Genomic DNA, 20,869 nt, shown 5'->3' with positions numbered 1-20,869 from the left:
AACTTAACAAGGACACCAGGAGACTTATGGCACACGGCTCTGTTGGCACATCCGTTGGGGGCATACTTAATCAAGTGACCTTCCAGCCCCGAAATCCTCTGACCCTGAAGTCCAAAGGCGTGGCTTCCAGAAGGAAATCTCAAGCCGCTGGAGCTGAGAGTGACTGCCTAGGTCACGAGCTCCTCTCCCACAGGCTGATGAGGACACGGAGACCCAGAAAAGAGAAGGGCCTGGCCTGAGGCCAGACAGCCAGCGAGCGCTGGAGTTCTAAAACCCAAGGCCCTGGCACTTCCTTGGAAGAAAAATCTAGATGGCCACCCCAAGACTGAGTCCCTCCCTATACACCAAGATTTCTGTAAAGAAGGAAGTCTTGGCTGAGTTGGAGTGAAATGCTTGGGGTGCTTTTCTTAAAGGGACAAAGTGGAGTAGAACCCAGAGGACACAAAGATACCCACCTGCTTCTTTGCAAACTCAGAGAACATTAGCTCAACCCCTGGCCCACCGTCCTTCCCCACCCCTCGCTTCTTGGCTCAAGAGTCCCAAGGGAGTTATTGAATTCCTCTGCGCTCCTCTGTGGAGTAGAGCAGAGATTCTGCCCTACCTACTTCATACCGCATGGGGATCAACAAGAACCTGAAAAAAGTTAGACTCTGCAAATCACAATGTTTAGGTGATGGATTACAACCTATTATCCTTGTCTTACCCACCTTCAAAGTCATGTTGAGGTCACCGCCTTTATGAGGTCTTCGATGTCTCCTCCCAGAACCTTTCTCTCCTGAACTCCTCCTGCTTTGATCACTCTCTTGCTCTCACATCCCTTTCTATCTGTATGATGCTGGTCCTCTCGTCAGCTCATGTAGAGCCCAGTGCCAGAAATTCTAAGTTCTGCCTCGCCTGCGTGAGCTTGAGCGTACGTCTCAGCCTTGGGATCTCTCCTGCAGCTTAGCCATGAAGATGGCCAAATCTGAACCCGAACTCTGGTTCAACCACTTCCCATTTGTCTGGCCATGGATGAATAATTTCTCTGAGGGAGTTATTGAGAGGAGAGAATAAGGTGATGGTCGTGGTTCTCTGAGCCCAGCAGCAAACCCCGTAATGCTTAGTGAGTGGTGGCTGCTGCATCAAATGAAGAGACTGGGAGGGATGCAGGCCAACAGAGTTCCCTGCACCACTGAGATACCAAAGCAGGGACTACTCCTCTGTGTCTTCCCTATCCTTCACAATATGATTCAGACACCTGCCCGGGAAGCAGCTGTAACAAAGACGGGTGGACTTCCCTTGAGGTCCCCTCTGCATTCCTCTGCTGGGAATTCCCGTCAATGCCCTGTCAGGCAATCATTCTTGGTTCATAAGTTCAAGGCAAGGAACTTGCTGTTCCTGGTGAATCCCAAGATGTCCTCCAAATGTTTCAGCCATAAATACATTTCAGATGCAACACAGACAGCAGCTGATGGGGCTTGGGGAAAGGATTTCAACCATATGGCAGGATGATGAATCACCCTGTGTTAATGAAAGAACATCTCGACTCAGCCTCTGGTGTTCTGTACCTGATGCTCACTTGGGGACCAGAGAGTCTGGCACAGAGATGTTGAGTGGTGGCTGGGAACCCCAAGTGCTCAATGCTGGGGTGCAAGACAAGTGAGGAGTTCCTTCACCAAGGGGGATCCATCCCTAGTCAATATTCCAAGAATAGATCCCCTCCTGTGTGTTCTTCCACGGCCGTGGGGCTAAGCAGGAATCTTTGTTGATTGACAGGTCCCCCGGTGAACGTGAGCTGCAACATTTTCATCAACAGCTTCGGTTCCATTGCTGAGACAACCATGGTGAGTCAAAGCACAAGCTACTGCTTCCTGCTGGGGACATCTCTCTCCCTCAAGTACTTCTCCTCTGCTTCGGTCTTCCCCAGGGAGGTGGGGCATCAAGTATTGTCACCAGGTCTCAGTAATATCCCATGAGACTCTGACGTTTGTACTGTGCTATTTGATGTTTTGTGTAAAGATGCAACATCTGAAAATGGTCAAAGAGATGAGAGCGCTGACACATGACAAATGCCCAGGATTACAAAACAAAATAATGTAACAGGCTAAAGTTTTATATTAAAAGAAAAATATAAAGACCTGCTTGTAAGTCTAAAATTTAACTACAAAAAGGGCAGAATTGTGGTGTAGCAGGTTAAGTCTCCACCCATGACCCCAGCATCCCATATCAGCATTGCTTTAAGTCCTGGCTGCTACTCTTTCAAATTAGTTCCCTGCTAGTGCACCTGGAAGTGCAGTGAAAGATGGCCCAAGTGATTGGGCCCCTGAAAACTATGTGGAGACCCAGATGAAGCTCCTTGTTTCAACCTGGCCCAATCGTGGCCATTGTGGCCATTTGGATGGAAGATCCCTCTCTCCTTCTCTCTAACTCTGCCTTTCAAATAAATGAATAAATAAATAAATAAATCTTAAAAGAACAAACAGGACCGGCATTGTGGCATAGTAGGTAAAGCCACTTTCTGCAACACTGGCATCCCATAGGGGCAGCAGTTCAAGTCTCAGCTGCTCCACTTTTGATCCCGCTACCTGCTAATGTGCCTGGGAAAGCAGTGGACAACAGTCCAAGTCCTTAGGCCTCTGAGAAAGTTTCTGGCTCGTAGCTCCTGGCTCCTGGTTTTAGACCAGCCCGGCTCCAGCCAGTGCTGCCATTATGAAGTGGACCAGCAGACGAAAGAACTTTGTCTCTCTGCCTCTCCTCTGTTACTCTGTCTTTCAAATAATCTTTAAAAAAAAAGGAAGGAAGGAAAGAAAGGAGAAAAGAAAGAAAGAGCAGACCTGTTATAAAAGCTGAAATGGATATAGAGATAATTGTACTATTTATTCTATTTAGTATTTAAGTATATTTAAAATTCTTATAGTGAAGAGTTTAAAATAATTTATACTAGAAAAAAATACAAGGAAAAATATCAAATTGTTAAGAGATTTTCTCTGAATCATAGAATAATTTTTTTTTTTTTTTGACAGGCAGAGTGGACAGTGAGAGAGAGAGAGACAGAGAGAAAGGTCTTCCTGTTTGCCGTTGGTTCACCCTCCAATGGCCGCCGCGGCCAGCGCGCTGCGGCCAGCGCACCGCACTGATCCGATGGCAGGAGCCAGGTGCTTCTCCTGGTCTCCCATGGGGTGCAGGGCCCAAGGACTTGGGCCATCCTCCACTGCACTCCCTGGCCACAGTAGAGAGCTGGCCTGGAAGAGGGGCAACCGGGACAGAATCCGGCACCCCGACTGGGACTAGAACCCGGTGTGCCGGCACCGCAAGGCAGAGGATTAGCCTATTGAGCCACGGCGCGGGCCCATAGAATAATTTTTATTTTCTTTCAGTAATTCTTATTTTCAGATGTCTGCAACAAGTAAATATTACATCAGTAATTATAAACAAACACAGTGATACTTAACATTTTCTCCCAACCCTTGAAGACAAAGAATCAATTGTAGTTGTGTAAAGGGAGGGATCTAGGGGCTGGCGCCGTGACTCACTTGGTTAATCCTCCGCCTGCGGCACCGGCACCCCCGGTTCTAGTCCCAGTCGGGGCGCCGGATTCTTTCCCAGTTGCCCCTCTTCCAGGCCAGCTCTCCGCTGTCGCCCTGAAAGGCAGTGGAGGATAGCCCAAGTGCTTGGGCCCTGCACCCACATGGGAGACCAGGAAGAAGCACCTGGCTTCTCTCTCTGTCTCTCACTGTCTATAACTCTACCTGTCAAAAAAAAATTTAAACAAAAGGAACGGATCTAGCTTATGAAAAAATAACCAGGGCAGCCTCAAGTCAACCCTGTATGAGCAGTGAGAAGCAGCCAGTTAATCACCAGCTCTGTATCCATTACTTCCTCTAAGGCCTCTGAACAATTTTTTCAGGACACACACTGCCTCCTAGCTCAGTGCAACCTTCTATTGTGGCTTGCTTACATTACCACAAAGGTTCCTGGTGATTTCTATCTTGGTCTCCTTCAATTCACTCTTTGTCATACAATCTCTTTCCTTAAAAAAAAAAAAATAGAGAGAGAGAGAGAGATGGGGTTGTCATTGTGGGTGCATTGGATTAAGCTGCTGCCTCTAATGCCAGTACACCATATGAGCTCCAACTTGAGTCCCAGCTGCTACACTTCTGATCCAGCTCCCTACTAATGCATCTGGGAAGGCAGTGGAGGATGGCCCAAGTCCTTGGGTCCCTGCACCCATGTGAGAGACCTGGATGGAGTTCCAAGCTGCTGGCTTCAGCTTGACCATCACAGCCATTGCAGCCATTTGGGGAGTGAACCAGAGGGTGGAAAATCTCTGTGTTTATCTTTCCCTCTCTCTGTAACTCTGCCTTGAAAATAAATAAATAAATCCTTAAAGAGGATTATAAGGCAGATCAGAGTGACAGACAGATCTACCATCCGCAGGTTCACTTCCCAAATAACTGAAATAGCCAGAGCTGGGTCAGACGGAAGTCAGGTGCCAGGAACTCCATTCAGGCCTCCCCCATGGGTGGCAGGGGCCCCGACACTTGAGCTATTTTTTGCTGCTTTCTCAGGCACATTAGCAAAGAGCTGGATTGGAATCAGACTAGTTGGGACTCAAACCAGATATAGGATATAGGATGTTGGCATCTCAAGCGGTAGGTTAACACAAGGTATTGCAAGGCTAGCCCCATCACACAATATCTTTTTATTTATTTATTTTTTTTTTTTTTTTTGGACAGGCAGAGTTAGAGAGAGACAGACAGAGAGAAAGGTCTTCTTTCCCCAAATGGTCACTATGGCCAAGAGCCAGAAGCTTCCTCCTGGTCTCCCATGAGGGTGCAGAGCCCAAGCACTTGGGCCATCCTCCACTGCCCTCCCAGGCCACAGCAGAGAGCTGGACTGGAAGAGGAGCAACCGGGACAGAATCCGGCACCCCAACCAGGACTAGAACCCTGGGGTGCCAGTGCCGCAGGCGGAGGATTAGCCAAGTGAGCCACGACGCCAGCCAATATCTTTCTAAAATACAAATCTGATCACACCATTTTCCTGCTTAAACTCTCTCCATGGCTCCCTGTCACTTTAAACACTAAACTCAAATTCCTGTGCAGAGCCTGGAAGGTCCTTTGCAGTTCTGCCCTGTTCCATCTTCTCTCTTACCCACTACACACTCTGGTTACACAACTGCTTAGAGTTCTGTACACAGGTGCTCCCTCTGTTCTCCCTATACCTCTTTTTCACGGACTTCCGTTGGTCCTGCAGGGCCTTTGTCTAATGCACAAACTCCAGCCCCTTTTCCCTCGCCTACTCTTACTCTCTTTTAAGGCTCTGCATAGAGTTACCTCCATAGGAAGCCTTCCGGCTAAATCACACAAGTCTGAGTCTATGTGTATGCTTAACTCAAGACTGGAACAACTCCTTCCCTGTGTTCTCATGACACAGGTCTACAAGCCCCACAATGCCACTTACCATTGTAGCAATCCACTTCTCCAGCCGCTTCTGATGAGGATCTAAGTTCTCTGGGGGCTATAATCTTGTCTCTTCTCCATGGTAACCCCAGCATCTGGCTCAGTTTTTCTTTTCTTTTAAGATTTTATTTATTTACTTGAGAGGTAGAGTTAGAGACAGTGAAAAAGAGAGACAAAGAGAGAGGTCTTCCATCCACTGCTTCACTCCTCAAGATGGCTGCAACAGCCATAGCCAGGAGTTCTTCCGGGTCTCCCAGGTGAGTGCAGGGGCCCAAGGACTTGGGCCATCTTCTAATGCTTTCCCAGGCCACAGCAGAGAGCTGGATTGGAAGAGGAGCAGCCAGGACTTGAACCGGTGCCCAGATGGGATGCTGGCATGGCAGGCAGAGGATTAACCTACTGCACCACAGCACCAGCCCCTAGCATAGTTTTTCAAAAGCAGGTACTCAATAATTCTTTGAAATAAATAAGCCAATTAGGATACAAAGCCTGTCCGTTCAAACCATTATTTTGCTCTACAAATTTATTGGAGGTTCTTTCCGACAGTTCAGTCTCAGAGCAGAAAATACTGCTGAGCTCTGTAGGTCAGGAGGCAAATGGCTCAAAGTCTGTCCATTTGCAAAGAGGCCTGTCTTGAAATGGTTAGGAAGACCTTGCCTATAACCGCAAGACAGCTGACAAAACTTCCTAAAGCTAACAGGTCTCTGATCTCCAAACAGAGACGACCCCATCAGTTGGCTAGGAACAAATATGGCTGCTTTTCAGTGGGCATGCAGGTCAAAAGCCAAGCTTCTCACACTTTGAGAACCAGAATCTTACACAATGTCTTAATGAGCCCCTCTGTGTTACTGCTCCTCCTCCCAAATCAGAATTATTCATAATTTCCATACATGGAGTGTTGAAAACTCCACGCTTCTTCCCACATGGTAAGTGGTTATCAAACACAGCCAGAGACTGGACCACCTTACCTGGGGACAGGTGCACATCTCTTCGCTTCCACAGGCCCCTCCCCCTACACACACAAACTTGTTTCCCTGTTACGGCCAAAGATCTATTTCCTTGATACACATTTGTCCAAGAACAGCAGACCCTTAATTCTGACTGGTGGCCAAAAGCCCCGCTTTGGAGTCACACAGCCCGAGTTCTCTCCCTGTCTGTGAGGAGCTGCCTGGCTTCACCTCCTCAGGCCTCAGTTTTCCTCATCTGCAAAATTCCAGTGGTGATGAACTCCTCAGGTTACTGTGCGTGGTGCGTGCAGAAGAGTGCTTACCACGGTCAAGGCTTTGTATGGGTTCACTGTTCTTGGTGATGGTGATGGCAGTGGTGATGAAGGAGGAGGCGGAGATTCCCAGCACTATCAATCACTGATTGATTAGCTGTGTGATCTTGACCAATCCGGAGGCTTCTCTGAGCCATGTTTTCTCCTTCCTCCGCCCAGATCTTCTACCTTCCCATATTGCTGCTGCATGTTGCTTTTTATGGAGACAGTGTAGCCAGGTAATCAGGATCCAGGCTTCAATGCCCAGACAAAATCTGAGGCTCAACTCTGTGACCTTGGCCCAGGTAACATGCATATGTTTCCTCATCTGTAACATGGGACACCAAGAGCGTCCCCTTGCTGTGAGGACTAAGAACAAGCCTGGGAAGTGCTAGGCCCAGTGCCTGACACAAAGGGACACAGGCAGTGAACACTGGCTCTCACTAGGAGCTTTCACTTACATTTTTCTTCTCTTTTCAAGATTTATTTATGTGAAAGTCAGAGTCAGAGAAGGAAAGACATGGAGGGAGGGAGAGAGAGAGAGAGAGAGATCTTCCATTCACTGGTTCACTTCCCAAATGGCCACCACAGCCAGGGCTGGGCCAGGCCAAACTCAGGGGCCAGGAATTCCGTCTGGCTCTCCCACATGAGTGGCCCCAAAACTTGGGCCACATTCTGATGCTTTCTCATACATATCAGCAGGGAGCTGGACTGAAAGTAGTGCAGGGGGCCAGCACCATGGCGCAGTAGGTTAATCCTCCGCCTGCGGCACCAGCATCCCATATGGGTGCCGGTTCTATTCCCGGTTACTCCTCTTCCAATCCAGCTCTCTGTTGTGGCCTGAGAAAGCAGTAGAAGATGGCCCAGGTGCCTGGGCCCCTGCACAGCGTGGGAGACCAGGAAGAAGTACATGGATCCTGGCTCCAGCCATTGCGGCCATTTGGGGAGTGAACCAATGGAAGGAAGACCTGTCTCTCTGTAACTCTACCTCTCAAATAAATAAATAATAAAATCTTAAAAAAAAAAAAAAGAAAGAAAGTAGTGCAGCTGGGACTCAAACTAACACCTAAGTGGGATGCCAGCAATGCAGACAGTGACTTAATCTGCTGCACCACACCACCAGCCCAACACTTAAGATTCTCAGCACAGGATCACAATCAAACAGGAACCTGGTAATCACTCTATAGAGTAGGCTTGGGTCACACCACGCTCCCATTTCACAGCTGAGAGAAACCGAGATTTGGAGAGGTCACAGTTACCTAGCAACGAAGCAGGAACAAACATCCAATCTTCCTAACCCATAGATAAGCTTTTGTTCTAAACCTCACTGCCATAACATTGAAGAACACAGACTTACAAAGCACATTAAACAACCACCTAAGCACTATCAAAAGTGGAAGCACAACCCATATCGTGCCAGGATCAGCACACCTCTGAGGAAAACAGCAAATAATGATAATGGAGACTGCCAAAAAAAAAAAAAAAGGAGCCCAGAGGAGCTGGCCGCTGGGGTGGAGATAAACAATCTTCGGACAGGAAATGAAGGCTCAGCAGCAATGCCTCTCCCCAGGGGTGGTCCACAGGTGACACAGTTTTCCTCTATTTATTAAAATTAATCCAAACTAGGCCAGGGGTTGCTATTTTTCTGCCTACACATTCTACAGAACTGTGATTTTTTTTTTGCCACTGGCTTCTTAATTATCTACACGCATTTGATTTATTTTGCAGATTATTTAGAAGGGGGGAAAAACTAAAATCCCATAGGTAAAAGAAACCTGAAGAAATTGCCTAATAGAGGCCTTTATTTCACAGAGAGGGAACCTGATGATTTAAAGTCATATGGTATGAAGTGGGTGGGACATCAACCCAGGTACAGTTCTTTCTGCAGGGGACAAGTGTTCCCCTCCCTCCCACTGCTTTCCTCTCCTGGAGCCCATGCACCCAACTTCTGGACCACTTTCCCATCCAAGCCTCCTTCCCCGTCACACAGCATGTGCTTTGGTAGCACAGCACACTCTTGTCAATATACTAACAAGAGTGGGTCTGGCACCATGGCTCACTTGGTTAATCCTCCGCCTGCGGCGCTGGCATCCCATATGGGCGCTGGGTTCTAGTCCCGATTGCTCCTCTTCCAGTTCAGCTCTCTGCTGTGGCCCGGAAGGGCAGTGGAGGAAGGCCCAACTGCTTGCACCACATGGGAGACCAGTAAGAACCACCTGGCTCCTGGTTTCAGATCGGTGTAGCTCCGGCCATAGCAGCCATTTGGGGAGTGAACCATTGGAAGGAAGACTTTTTCTTTGTCTCTCTCTCACTATCTAACTCTGTCAAATAAAAAAAAATTTTTTTAATTTAAAAAAATGTAAAGAGTTAAAATATAGACTTATATAGATAGATAGATAGATACACACACACACACACACACATACATACACACACATACTAACAAGAGCAGCTTGCCCTTGTGGGACAGGTTAGATGCTACCATTTGCCAGGCAATGCACAGAGCACTGCTTGTGTGTCAGCTCACTGAGGCCTCATAACACCACCTGTCAGGTAGAAAAGGCTATCTCTAGTTTATGGATTAGAAACTAAGGGTCAGGCCGGCACTGTGGCTCACTAGACTAATCCTCCACCTTGCGGCGCCGGCACACCAGGTTCTAGTCCCGGTCGGGGTGCCAGATTCTGTCCCGGTTGCCCCTCTTCCAGGCCAGCTCTCTGCTATGGCCCGGGAGTGCAGTGGAGGATGGCCCAAGTGCTTGGGCCCTGCACCCCATGGGAGACCAGGAGAAGCACCTGGCTCCTGCCTTCGGATCAGCGCGGTGTGCTGGTCACATCGCGCCGGCCACGGCAGCCATTGGAGGGTGAACCAATGGCAAAGGAAGACCTTTCTCTCTGCCTGTCAAAAATAAAAAAATTTAAAAAAAAAAAAAAAAGAAACTTAGGGTGAGAAAGTTATGTCGTTGGGGCTGGTGTTATGGCATGGAGGGGTGGGGGGGTGGGGGTGTTAAGCTGGCATCTGTGGTGCCAGCATCCCATAAGGATGCAAATTTGAGTCGCAGCTGCTCCACTTCCAATCCAGCTCCCTGCTAATGTGCCTGGGAAAGCAACAGAGGATGGCTCAGGTCCTTGGGGCCCTGTATCCATGTGGGAGACCTGGAGGAAGCTCCTGGCCATGGGCTTCCACCTGACCCAACCCCAGCCATTGCAGTCATTTGGGCAGTGAACCAGCAGATCAAAGATCTCTCTCTCTTCTCTCTCTCCATGACTCTTTCAAATAAATAAATCCTATTTTTAAAAAAAAGTTATGTTGTCTACCTAAGGACACACAACTAATAAATGGCAGAGGTAGACTCTGACCTCAGATTTATCTCAGCCCAAAGTGCATGTTCTCTTGAGCCAAATAAAAATGTTTAATTACTAGATGTTTGGGCTTTCCCAGCCCTTGTCTGATTCTTTTCATCACAGGGAATTAGAGCTAAAAGGGAACTTCACTGAGCAGAGCCGGAAACCAGAGGCCAGGGAGGGGACTGCATTTGTCCATCTTTGCACAGTTAATTAGTGGCACAGTCAGCGCAGGGTCCCTGACTTCCAGCCCAGGGTTCTGCCTCTTCAGTCACACACAGAGCTGGTTGTACCCTGTGGGCCCAGGGCAAAGCAGACACAGTCCCACTGTCAGAACCTTCCAGGCTGTGTTTGTTCTCCAGGAACAGCAGGAGAGCATAGCAGCTCCATCAGCAGCGGGAGTCCCCGGGCCTGCCTGTCTGCCTCCCGGGGCCTGGCTTCATTCACCAAAGCTAACAGATCTCAGAACAGAGAGAGGCAGCCAGGGAAGCAACAGGGGAGAGCTCAGACGGCCAGGCCTTCCCCTGACCTTTCCAGGGACTCTCCCTGAGCCTAGGCGGAAGAAAAAAGTAGAAGTGAGGAGAGGAATGCGCAAGGGAGAGCAGGAAAGGGTCCTGACCTAGAGCAGCTGCTCTGGCGGACCACCCGGGGAAGAGCTGGAACTGGACCAGCTTTTCTGGACAAGCATGCTTACAGGGTGCACAGGCGTGAGCACGCGGCATCCCGTGTCTGCAGGGTGTGTATGTGCACGCGCAGGTCGTGGGGCTGTGCAGGTGCACACGTAGGTGTGACTGGGCTGGTTTGAATGTATGCAGACATGCAGTCTCACAGAGAAATGTGTGTGACCGTGGGCAGATACAGATGCAAGCATGTGTGTGCTTATGTAGATGCATGTGTCAATGTGCATGTTTCAGTGGGTATGTAGAGTTGTGGAATATGGAAAAGCATTTAAGAAGGCATGTATATGATATATATTGTTTCATTTCTGTGTTATACGTGTATATTTGTGAATATTCAAGGATATTTTTAAGTATGAGTGTCAGACTGAATCAGTGTATGGGCATGAGAGTAGAAACAAGTGCATACGAATAGGAGTACATGTGATACACATGAATAAGTGAGATGTGTGTATTAGTATACAAGCTTGAGAATCTATATACAGAAAGGGGAAGTGAGAGAAAGGTGGGGAGCGTATTTACATCCTTTGAGCATGAACCCAGATATTTCCATTATTAAGACACATGTTCCAAACCCCTCTTGCCCAGGCACAAAGGCAAACACAGGACCCCTAGTGACTGATGACAACCCAGGCAACTGCTGTCCACAAGCCTGATCTTACTCACAGACAGTAAGAAGCAATGGGCAGAGCCCTTGAGCAGGAGTCAAGAGACCAGGGCCTGAGTCCCAGCTCTGCCAACATGTACCATCTCAGACTCAGTTCCCCCTAATTGCATGAGATCACACAGAACCATGGTGTGCAAGCCTTTTGTGTATGCTACAGACATAAAAGAATATTAACTACTCAACAAATCAAAGACTTTAACACAAACTCAACAAAATGCCTTTCTGGTTTTGTTTGCTTTTGCTGTTCTCTCTCCATTCATTTATTCCTTTCACCCATTTCTTACAGTCCTAACTGTGCTGGATATGGTATTAGGCTCTAAAGGCAGAGTAGTGTTTTAGTCATTCTAGACAAGACTTTCTCACAGTAACAAACCACCCCAAAAATCAGTCTTAAAACAACAAAAGTGCACGTGTCTCTCACCCAAGGTCTGCTGCAGATCTGGTAGACTCTCCAGGGCGCCTGTCCCCCAGGGATAGCTCAGAACTGCATGTCCATATCCACACTGATTTCACATTTGCCACGCTTGAGGAGACTGTGCAGAAGGGTTGAACACTGGCTGAGCAGTCAGTTCAGACTGCCATAGCTAAACGCCACAGACTGCGTGGCTGCAACAGCAGAAATTCGTTGTCTCCCTTTTCTAGATGCTCCAAGTCCAAGAACAAGGAGCAATCAAGGTTGGTTTCTGGTGAGTCCTGTTCCTGGCTTGCAGACAGCTGCTCTCTCACTATGTCTTTGCAGGATTTCTTCTCAATATGCACCCAGACAGGAAGAGAGCGAGAGGTCTCTGATACCTCTTCCTCTCCTTCTTAAGGACAGCAGTCCTGTTGGATTAGGGCCTTGCCCGTATGTCCTCACTTAACCTTCATCACTGCCTCAAAGACTACCTCCAAATACAGTCACACCAGCAGTGAAGGCTTCACTGTCGGAATTTTTGGGGGGACACATTCAGTCCACAACATCTGGCAAGTAAATGCATTCCACCCAGAAATGACAAACCACTTCCAATGACAATGCATCGGCCACAGGAAGTCGTAAGGTATATGGCCCTACCCAAAGAAAAGCATAATCCTCCCATGTTTTCAGAAGTAAATAGGAACCAGACATCAGGGAATAATAAGACTCTATTTTCAAAGAGCCTACTAGGCAAGGAAAACCAAAGATAAAGCAACAGTAGAACGAGTGAGATTACAGAGGCATGTATAGACTGCTATGCAACGAGAAAAACAATGATTAATAGTAATGTTGGCTAATGCCTACTAGATAAGTACTGTGTGCCAGGTACTGTGAAAGGGATATTGGGAAATTTCAAGTAATTTCTCTCTAAAGTAGAAATCTGATCATGGTACCCTCCAAGAGAGAACAGGGTGACCCAAAGGACAAAGGACTTTCAAAGAACAGGTAGTGCCAAAGGTGGAGAAATTGTCAGTAAAACAGGAGAATGGTATCTAGCAGGTTTGACAACAGGGGACGTGGAAAAGAAAATATGTTTGGAATCAGTGAATGCAATTAGAGGCTCATGAAGAAAGCAGAGGACAGACCAAAATTAATACAACGTGAAGGTAAAGCTTCATAAAGCTTTGCTCCAGAGAGAATGCGAGCTGCTGCTATTGGTTTCTGTCATTAATTGGACTCTTTTCTGACAGTCAAGTAATTGTGGTGAGTTATGAGAATTATCTCATGTGATGCAACATGAAGAAACTGAGGCTCTGAGAGATGTGATTCACGCGAGCTTTTCCAGGCAATCAATGGCATAGCAAGTTAGTATCCCCTGGCTGCTCGACTCCTGGAGCCCTATTTCTGGTCTCTCTGTTAAGCAGGAGGCAAGAGGAAAGACGGCATAGCCACAGGGATCATGGACCAGGCGAGGACATGACCTCTTCCTGGCCTTCTGCACCAGCCTGTAACAAGAGGCTCTGTCGGATTTGTGCAATTCTATCACATCTTGTATCACAAGAACACCTGGGCCATCCGTTCCTTTGGGTATTGCAAACAAGACTTCAAGATATAAGAAAACAGCTCCTGTACAAGGAGATTAAAATCACCTTATTTCCAACCATCAATATATTTTTAAAATTTTAATTATTTATTTCAAAGGCAGAGAGAGAGTCTGTCTAGTAGTTCACTCCCCCAATGACCTCAATGGCTGGGGCAGGGCCAGGCTAAAGCCTGGAGCCAGGAGCTTCTTTCAAGTCTCCCAGGTGAGTGTAGGGGCCCAAGGATTTGGGCCACCTTCTGCTGCTTTCTCAGGAGCATTAGCAGGGAGCTGGATGGGAAATGGAGCAGCCAGGTCTCCAACTCGCACCCATATGGGATGCCAGCACTGCAGGCAATGGCTTCACCTTCTACTCCATAGTGCCAGCCCCAATCATAAATATATTAAATGTTGGCTAGGAAGGAGTCACTTTGCAATGCCATTTTACTCCATTTTAATGCCATTTTAAATCGACTGATTGATTTAAGTATTTTAAATTATAGAAATAAAACTTAAATCTATCTAGCTTTTTTCCAACCTGACTGCTGTCAATCCTAGCTGAAATTAGGATCATCTTTTTCCTGCTTGACAAAAACAACCTCCATATAGCTACACATAAGTCTACCATTTTTTTTAACTTACTACATATCCCCAAATTTGGAAACATAGGAAAATAATAAGAGGTTTATTAATACATTAAATAGATGGCAAAATGATACTGTCTCTAGACTTCATAGCTTCCCTATAAAATCTCAGGTGTAAATACATTGTTACTTCCTGGTGTTGAATCCTCTTCTCCTGGTGCACCTTCAGTTTATTTAGCTTTTTCACTACTACAAACACCACAATGAACTTTCCTGTGCTTAACGCTTGGTGCATTTTCTTAGGATCTATTCTAGAAGTAGAAATGCTATGCCAAAGAACATGAACTTTTTTTTAACTTTTGAAATTTATATTTAATAAACGTTTTTTAAACAAAAGAAAGATGCCGTCTAAATCACAAGCAAGTTATCTCATTGAGAGGCAGATAGAAACTAACAGAAGGGGCTTGATAATAATCAGGTGGGCTTTAAGGCTTTCTCAGGAGGTGCAACCCTATCTATGTCTTTACATGGGGTACATCATAAGGGAGGAGTGAGTCTTGTTAGGGAAGCCACCTTGTTGACTTCCATTACCTAGCTGAGCTGGGAGGAGAGCTGGCTTGAAGAGAAGGCAGGTGGCATCTCTAATAGGAAACTCACAGTTTCTGCCTGCAGTGTTGCTGTCCCTACTTGGCCTCCCTTGACAGCAGTAGTTACTTTGGAAGCTGGGGCTAGCGAAGGCTTTTTAGCTTAGCGCCAACTAGAGCTGTGGCTCTGACCTGGAGTCCTTCGACTCCAGGGTGGTTCTGTTTCCACTTGCAGAATTCTTGGCTGGCAGAGCTGCCAGAGTTCTTCATAAGCTGACTTCTGCTGAAGCCCTGGCTGTCCATATGAAAAACCGTTGCAGTGGAATGGCTTGTTGGGTCTCCTTGACAGCAGATCACTGTGTAAAGCAACCCATTAATTGGTCTGCCACCTCATCTTTACATTTCTTCTGCTGCCTAGCTTCCTGTTCTTCCTGGTTTTTGTTAAAGCAGACCAGAGGAAACCTTTAACAGGATGCAAATCATGGGAGAAGAACATGAACTTTTAAAATAGATATTTTTGTCCAATTCCCTTGTAAAGAAGCTTCAATAATTTACATTCCCTCCAAGTTTTCTCTTCATCCTGCCAACCCAAGATATTATCCATTTTTTTTTACTATATAGAATTTTCAATATTGTACCTCATTGTCACTTTCAGTTTGCATCCCAGATTCTTAGTGAATTTGAGCATCTTCACACATGTTAATTGGGCATTTTGAATAATATCATAGGTTTTCATACATACTTCCTTAATCCGTGTGGAGTCTTTTTTTCTTTTATAAAGATTGATTTATTTATTTGAAAGTCAGAGCTACAGGGAGATGGGGGGACAGGAAGATAGGAAGGTAAGCAAAGAGAGAAAGAGAGGATGAATGAATGAATGAATCTTCCATCACTGGTTCACTCCCTAGATGGCAACTACAGCCAGGGCTGCGTCAAAGCCAGAAGCCTCACCTGGGTCTCCCATGTGAGTGGCAGGGGCACAGGTACTTGTGGTATCCTACACTGCCTCCCCAGGTGCATTAGCAGGGACCTGTACTAGAAATGGAGCAGCAAGGACACCAATCATTGCCCATAAAGAGGTGCTGGTGGTGCAGGCAGTGGCTTAACCCACTACTCCACAACGCTGGCCCCTGGAGTCTAATTTTCTGTGAACTATTTGGTGCTGGTTTAACTGTTTTTCTGATTACATAGCAATTATTCCAACACGATTTTTTTTTAACCAGGCCCTATTTCTCCACTGATGTGAAATGCCCTTTTCTCAGACTTACTTCCCATACGTACCTTCCTAGTTACAGCTCCGTTGAACTGCTGTTTCTGCATGAACACTACACTGCTTTAATTACAATAATCTCACATTGTATTCCACCGCCAGTTGAGAAAACTCTCTGCTGTTCTTATTTTTCAAGGTTTTCTTGATCTTTCCAGCCCATTCTTACTTCCATAAGAACTTTGGAATCAGCTTGTTGAGATCTACAAAAATCCTGATTTTTTAAGTGATGTGTTTTAATAGATGTTTGTTTATTGATTGATTAATTTGAAAGGCAGAGAGATAGATAAACAAGAGGGCTCTTCCATCTGCTGATTCACCACCCTATTTGGCTGCAATAGCCAGGATCAGGCCAGGCTGAAGACAGGAGTCATCTTGGCTCCCATTGGGTGGTAGGAGCTCATGTACTCGGATTATCACACACCACCTCCCAGAGGCATTTGCAAGAAGCTGGATCAGAACTCAAGGCAGAGCTCAAACCCAGGCCCTCCAAAAAAAAAGGATACCAGTATCCCAACCAGTAAAATTAACCCACTGCACCACACTGTTCCTCACACCCTCAGATTTTGATGAGGTTGCACTGGTTCTATAATTAACCTGGGAAGAAATGACATTCTTATAATATTTTAGAAATAAAGTATGTTTTGCCATTTATATAGGTAATTCCTTTATAAATTTCAGGAAGTTTGAGTTGTTTTATTTAGTTTCTTTTTTTATTCATACAACTCAATTTTTTTTTCAACTTTTATTTAATAAATATAAATTTCCGAAGTACAGCTTTTGGATTACAGTGGCTTCCCCCTGGCATAACTTCCCACCCACCCAAAACCCTCCCTTCTCCCTCTCCCATTACATTTGCATCAAGATTCATTTTCAATTATCTTTATATACAGAAGATCAACTTAGTGTATACTAAATAAAGATTTCAACAGTTTGCACCCACACAGAAACACAAAGTGTAAAGTACTGTTTGAGTACTAGTTATACCATTAATTCACATTGAACAACACACTAAGGACAGAGATCCTACATGAGGAGTAAGTGCACAGTGACTCCTGTTGTTGATGTAACAATTGACACTCTTGTTTATGGCATCAGTAATCACCTGAGGCTCTTGTCATGAGCTGCCAAGGCTATGGAAGCCTCTTGAGTTCACCAACTCCAATCTTATTTAGACAAGGTCATAGTCAAAGTGGAAGTTCTCTCCTCCCTTCAGAGAAAGGTACATCCTTCTTTGATGGCCCATTCTTTCCACTGGGATCTCACTCACAGAGATCTTTCATTTAGGTTTTGTTTTTGTTTTGTTTTGTTTTGTTGTTCATTTGTTTTGTTTTTTTTTTTTTTTTTTTTTTTGCCAGAGTGTCTTGGCTTTCCATGCCTAAAATACCCTCATGGGCTCTTCAGCCAGATTCGAATGCTTTAAGGGCTGACTCTGAGGCCAGAATGCTGTTTAGGTCATCTGCCATTATATGAGTCTGCTGTGTATCCTGCTTCCCATGATGGATCGTTCTGTCCCTTTTTAATTCTATCAGTTAGCATTAGCAGACACTAGTCTTGTTTATGTGATCCCTTTGACTCTTAAACCTATCATTATGATCAATTGTGAACTGCAACTGATCACTTGGACTAGTGAAATGGCATTGGAACATGCCACCTTGGTGGGATTGAATTGGAATCCCCTGGCACGTTTCTAACTCTTACCATTTGGGGCAAGTCCGATTGAGCATGTCCCAAATTGTGCATCTCCTCCCTCTCTTATTCTCACTCTTATATTTAACATGGATCACTTTTCAGTTAAATTTAAACACCTAAGAATAATTGTGTGTTAATTACAGAGTTCAACCAATAGTATTAAGTAGATAAAAAATTACTAAAAGGGATAAAGTATTAAGTTGTTCATCTATAGTCAGGACAAGGGCTGATCAAGTCACTGTTTCTCATAATGTCCATTTCACTTCAACAGGTTTCCTTTTAATTATTTTTTATTAGATTTTTTTTTCCTTGATACTTTGTGGAGTTGTCACCACAGATGAGATCTTTTGATGTTGCTGTTTTTTCCATTTCACTGTCTATCTTTCTACATGTAGTATGCTTCGGGGTACAGAGGAAAGTCTATAAAACGTCATAGCATTATAGGGCTCAACATTCCATAAAAACCTTGCCAAACTGAAAACTAAGAGGGCCAGAGCAAGCTTTCAGAAACGCAACCAGAGTCTGTTGCAGGCGGAAACTAAGCAGCGTTGGCATCATCCGCTGGATGATTCTCTCCTAGTACATCTGAAGGAAGCCATCCTGGTTGTGAATTTATGACAGCCCGAGTATGGTCCTCCAACAGCTCAAACTCAGTAAGGTTGACTCAGGCCACACAAACCCACAAAAGATGGAGGTGCAGAAGGCAGGCTGCCAAGCTGCCTCAGTCTGCAGTGGCCTTCGCCTTCTCATAGCAGGAATGCTCACATGCTCTGTGAGTGTGCTTCCTTGCCACCATCCAGGTAGAGGGAAACCGAGTGAAAGCTGCTTTTGGCCGCCCTGGAGTCGGAGGAAAGGGAGTGGACGGCCTCGAGGGACTTGCATGCAGGCCTTGGAGATGTCTAAGAAACCATGCCTGTCTCATCACAAGGAAACTCCCCAGCGATAAGGAAGTCATTTCTCCCAAAACAGAGACACCATCACCAACTGTCAAATTCCCGCTTCCCTAACTGCTCTTTCTTGTACTACAGAATGATGTCCATGTATGTTTATAAAACAGTTCTCCAACAAGGTAAAATTCAATAGACTAGCACTCCGCTTATTAGATTACAGACGTGTACCTCACCGAAATATCTGGGCCTTGCCAAATTCCTGCATTGCCATGTTCATCTCTGTTGCTAGTTTCAGAGGGTGACCTAATTTTTCCTATTTTCAAGTTTATTAGTAGCTTTTCTCGCTATTGTACTCCTTGCTGCCAACCCTGACCTCTTCCCAGATGAACACCCACCCCTCAATCTGCATCCTTTGGTAACCAGTTATGAATGTACATCACTGTTCAATGTTCAATCCGAAGTCCTATACACAATACTGACTGTTAGGCTATTTACCAGTCGGCCCATCACACGGACTCGGCCGGGGAGGGGGGGGCGGGGGGCTGCAGTGCCAGCATCCCATAAGGGCACCAGTTCAAGTCCCAACCACTCCACTTCCGATCCAGCTCTCAGCTATGGCCTGGGAAAGCAGTAGAAGATGGCCCAAGTCCTTGGGTCCCTGCACCCATGTGGAAGGCCTGGAGGAAGCTCCTGGCTTCAGATCAGGATGGCTCCGGCTGTTGTAGCAAACTGGGGGAGTGAACCAGAGGATCAAAGACCTCTCTGCCTCTCTGTAACTCTGCCTTTCAAATAAATAAATCAATCTTTAAAAAAAAAATACCCAATATGCTAATTTAATGAAAGGTTTAGAGATACTATACATATAAAGTTCTAACAAATGTCAGACACCCTATAAAAGTAGCTGTTATTAACACTTTTATCGAATTATTAAATTCATGTTAGTCTTTAGCAATCCCCTGAAGACAGACAAAGATGCTCAGCTCCATTGGCGAAACACTCTATGGTTCTCTGCAGTAAGTGCAGGTCTGGTGATATCCAAATAAGACTGCACAAGTAGCATGGTGACTTAGAAAAGGGTCAAGAGACAAAGCAGGGGCTGGCATTGGGGTTCAGTGGGTTAACTCACTGCTTGCAAAACCAGTATCCCATGTTGGAGTTCTGGTCCAAGTCCCAGCTGCTCTGCTTCCAATCCAGTGAACCAGCAGATGGAAGATATCTGTGTGTGTATGAGTCATTCTGTCTTATGAATAATTGACTAAATAAATATTTTTTCTTAAAAAAAAAAAAGAAAGGCACAAAGCAAGTGCCTGGAGCCTAAAGAGGTGATAGGTAGGCATGTGAGGGGCCTACCAGCACAGGAGTTGTAGGCAGACCACAGCTGAAATCCACAAGTAAAATCAGATACGAGGCACAGTGGGATGTTAGACCTGGGTCAGAAGCTGTCTGTTCTTTGCTTTAATACTTCCTGTTAGCTATGAACACCTACAAATGACAGGTATGTTACAGCACCCAGAGGCAGTGTCTGTTAGCCTTGAGGTATCACAAAACTGTCAGTCAATGCAGTTCTGAAACATCCTGGTTAAATGCGTGGGTTCTGGCATTACCATCTGGGTTCAAATCCCGACCTTGCCACTGACTGTGTCCTTTGTATGCCCTGAATTCCCCAACTATAAAATTGGAAATGCAGAACCTACATCACAGGGTTACTGTGAAGATAAAACAATACACATAAAGCTCTTAGCACAGCATCTTACGTGATACGAATTGTAAAGTCTCAAGGTATTAGTATTATTTGCATGGTTATTATCAGTTCTGGATCTCCCAGTAACTAGTGCTGGGAACTTGAACTTCTAGGCCAAAGGGCTTTAATTTTCAAATACGTCCAATGGGAATAGGAACCATATTTTCCAACCCAAACCTCATAAAACAGAATCTAATGTGAAAGTACTCCAGGGGCCAGCACTGTGGCATACCGGGTAAACCCACTGCTGCTGGTGCCAGCATCCCATGTGGGCACTGGTTCAGGTCCCAGCTGCTCCCCTTCCGATCCAACTCTCTGCTATGGCCTGGAAAAGCAGAAGATGGCCCAAGTCCTTGGGCACCTGTGCTCACATGGGATACCAAAAAGAATCTCCTAGCTTCTGGCTTCTGATTGGCCCAGCAAATGGTTGTTGGGCCATTTGGGGAGTGAACCAGCAGATGAAGAACCTCTCTCACTCTCTCTGCCTCTGCCTCTCTGTAGCTCTTTCAAATAAATAAATAGATCATTTAAAAAAGAGTCCTCCAGAAAGCAAAAAGCAGCAAAGTAGAAAACATTATTAATAAAAGGAGCTAATACAGTAGACTTCTTAAGAGTGTAGGACTTTGGAATCGAATAGTCCCGGGGCTGAGTCTCAGCTCTGTCATGAAGTTTAAAGAAAGTGCCTAATAGTCCCCAGGCTTCAGTTTCTCTGTAAAATAGTGTCACTGTGCGAATTCAAAGAGATTCTTCAGG

The 20,869-nt window shown here is 45.8% G+C and overlaps 1 protein-coding gene and 1 long non-coding RNA gene across 4 annotated transcripts in view; one reads left to right on the top strand and one right to left on the bottom strand.

Annotated features, from left to right (window-relative positions):
- The window catches only part of GLRA1 (glycine receptor alpha 1), a 99,433-nt gene that overhangs the window by 41,418 nt on the left and 37,146 nt on the right, over positions 1-20,869 (top strand). Inside the window, exon 3 of the mRNA XM_008255290.5 lies at positions 1,756-1,823. Within this exon, the coding sequence (XP_008253512.1) occupies positions 1,756-1,823 (68 nt within the window). The remainder of the gene's footprint in view (positions 1-1,755; positions 1,824-20,869) is intronic.
- Positions 1-20,869, bottom strand: part of LOC138850198 (uncharacterized) — a 359,276-nt gene that overhangs the window by 328,856 nt on the left and 9,551 nt on the right. The window lies entirely within an intron of this gene.

Source organism: Oryctolagus cuniculus, chromosome 6 (assembly GCF_051225735.1).
Source record: "Oryctolagus cuniculus isolate XC-2025 breed Fujian yellow rabbit chromosome 6, ASM5122573v1, whole genome shotgun sequence".
NCBI lineage: Eukaryota > Metazoa > Chordata > Mammalia > Lagomorpha > Leporidae > Oryctolagus > Oryctolagus cuniculus.
The sequence above is the reverse complement of the archived record's forward strand: the minus strand, read 5'-3'. Positions and strand labels throughout refer to the sequence as shown.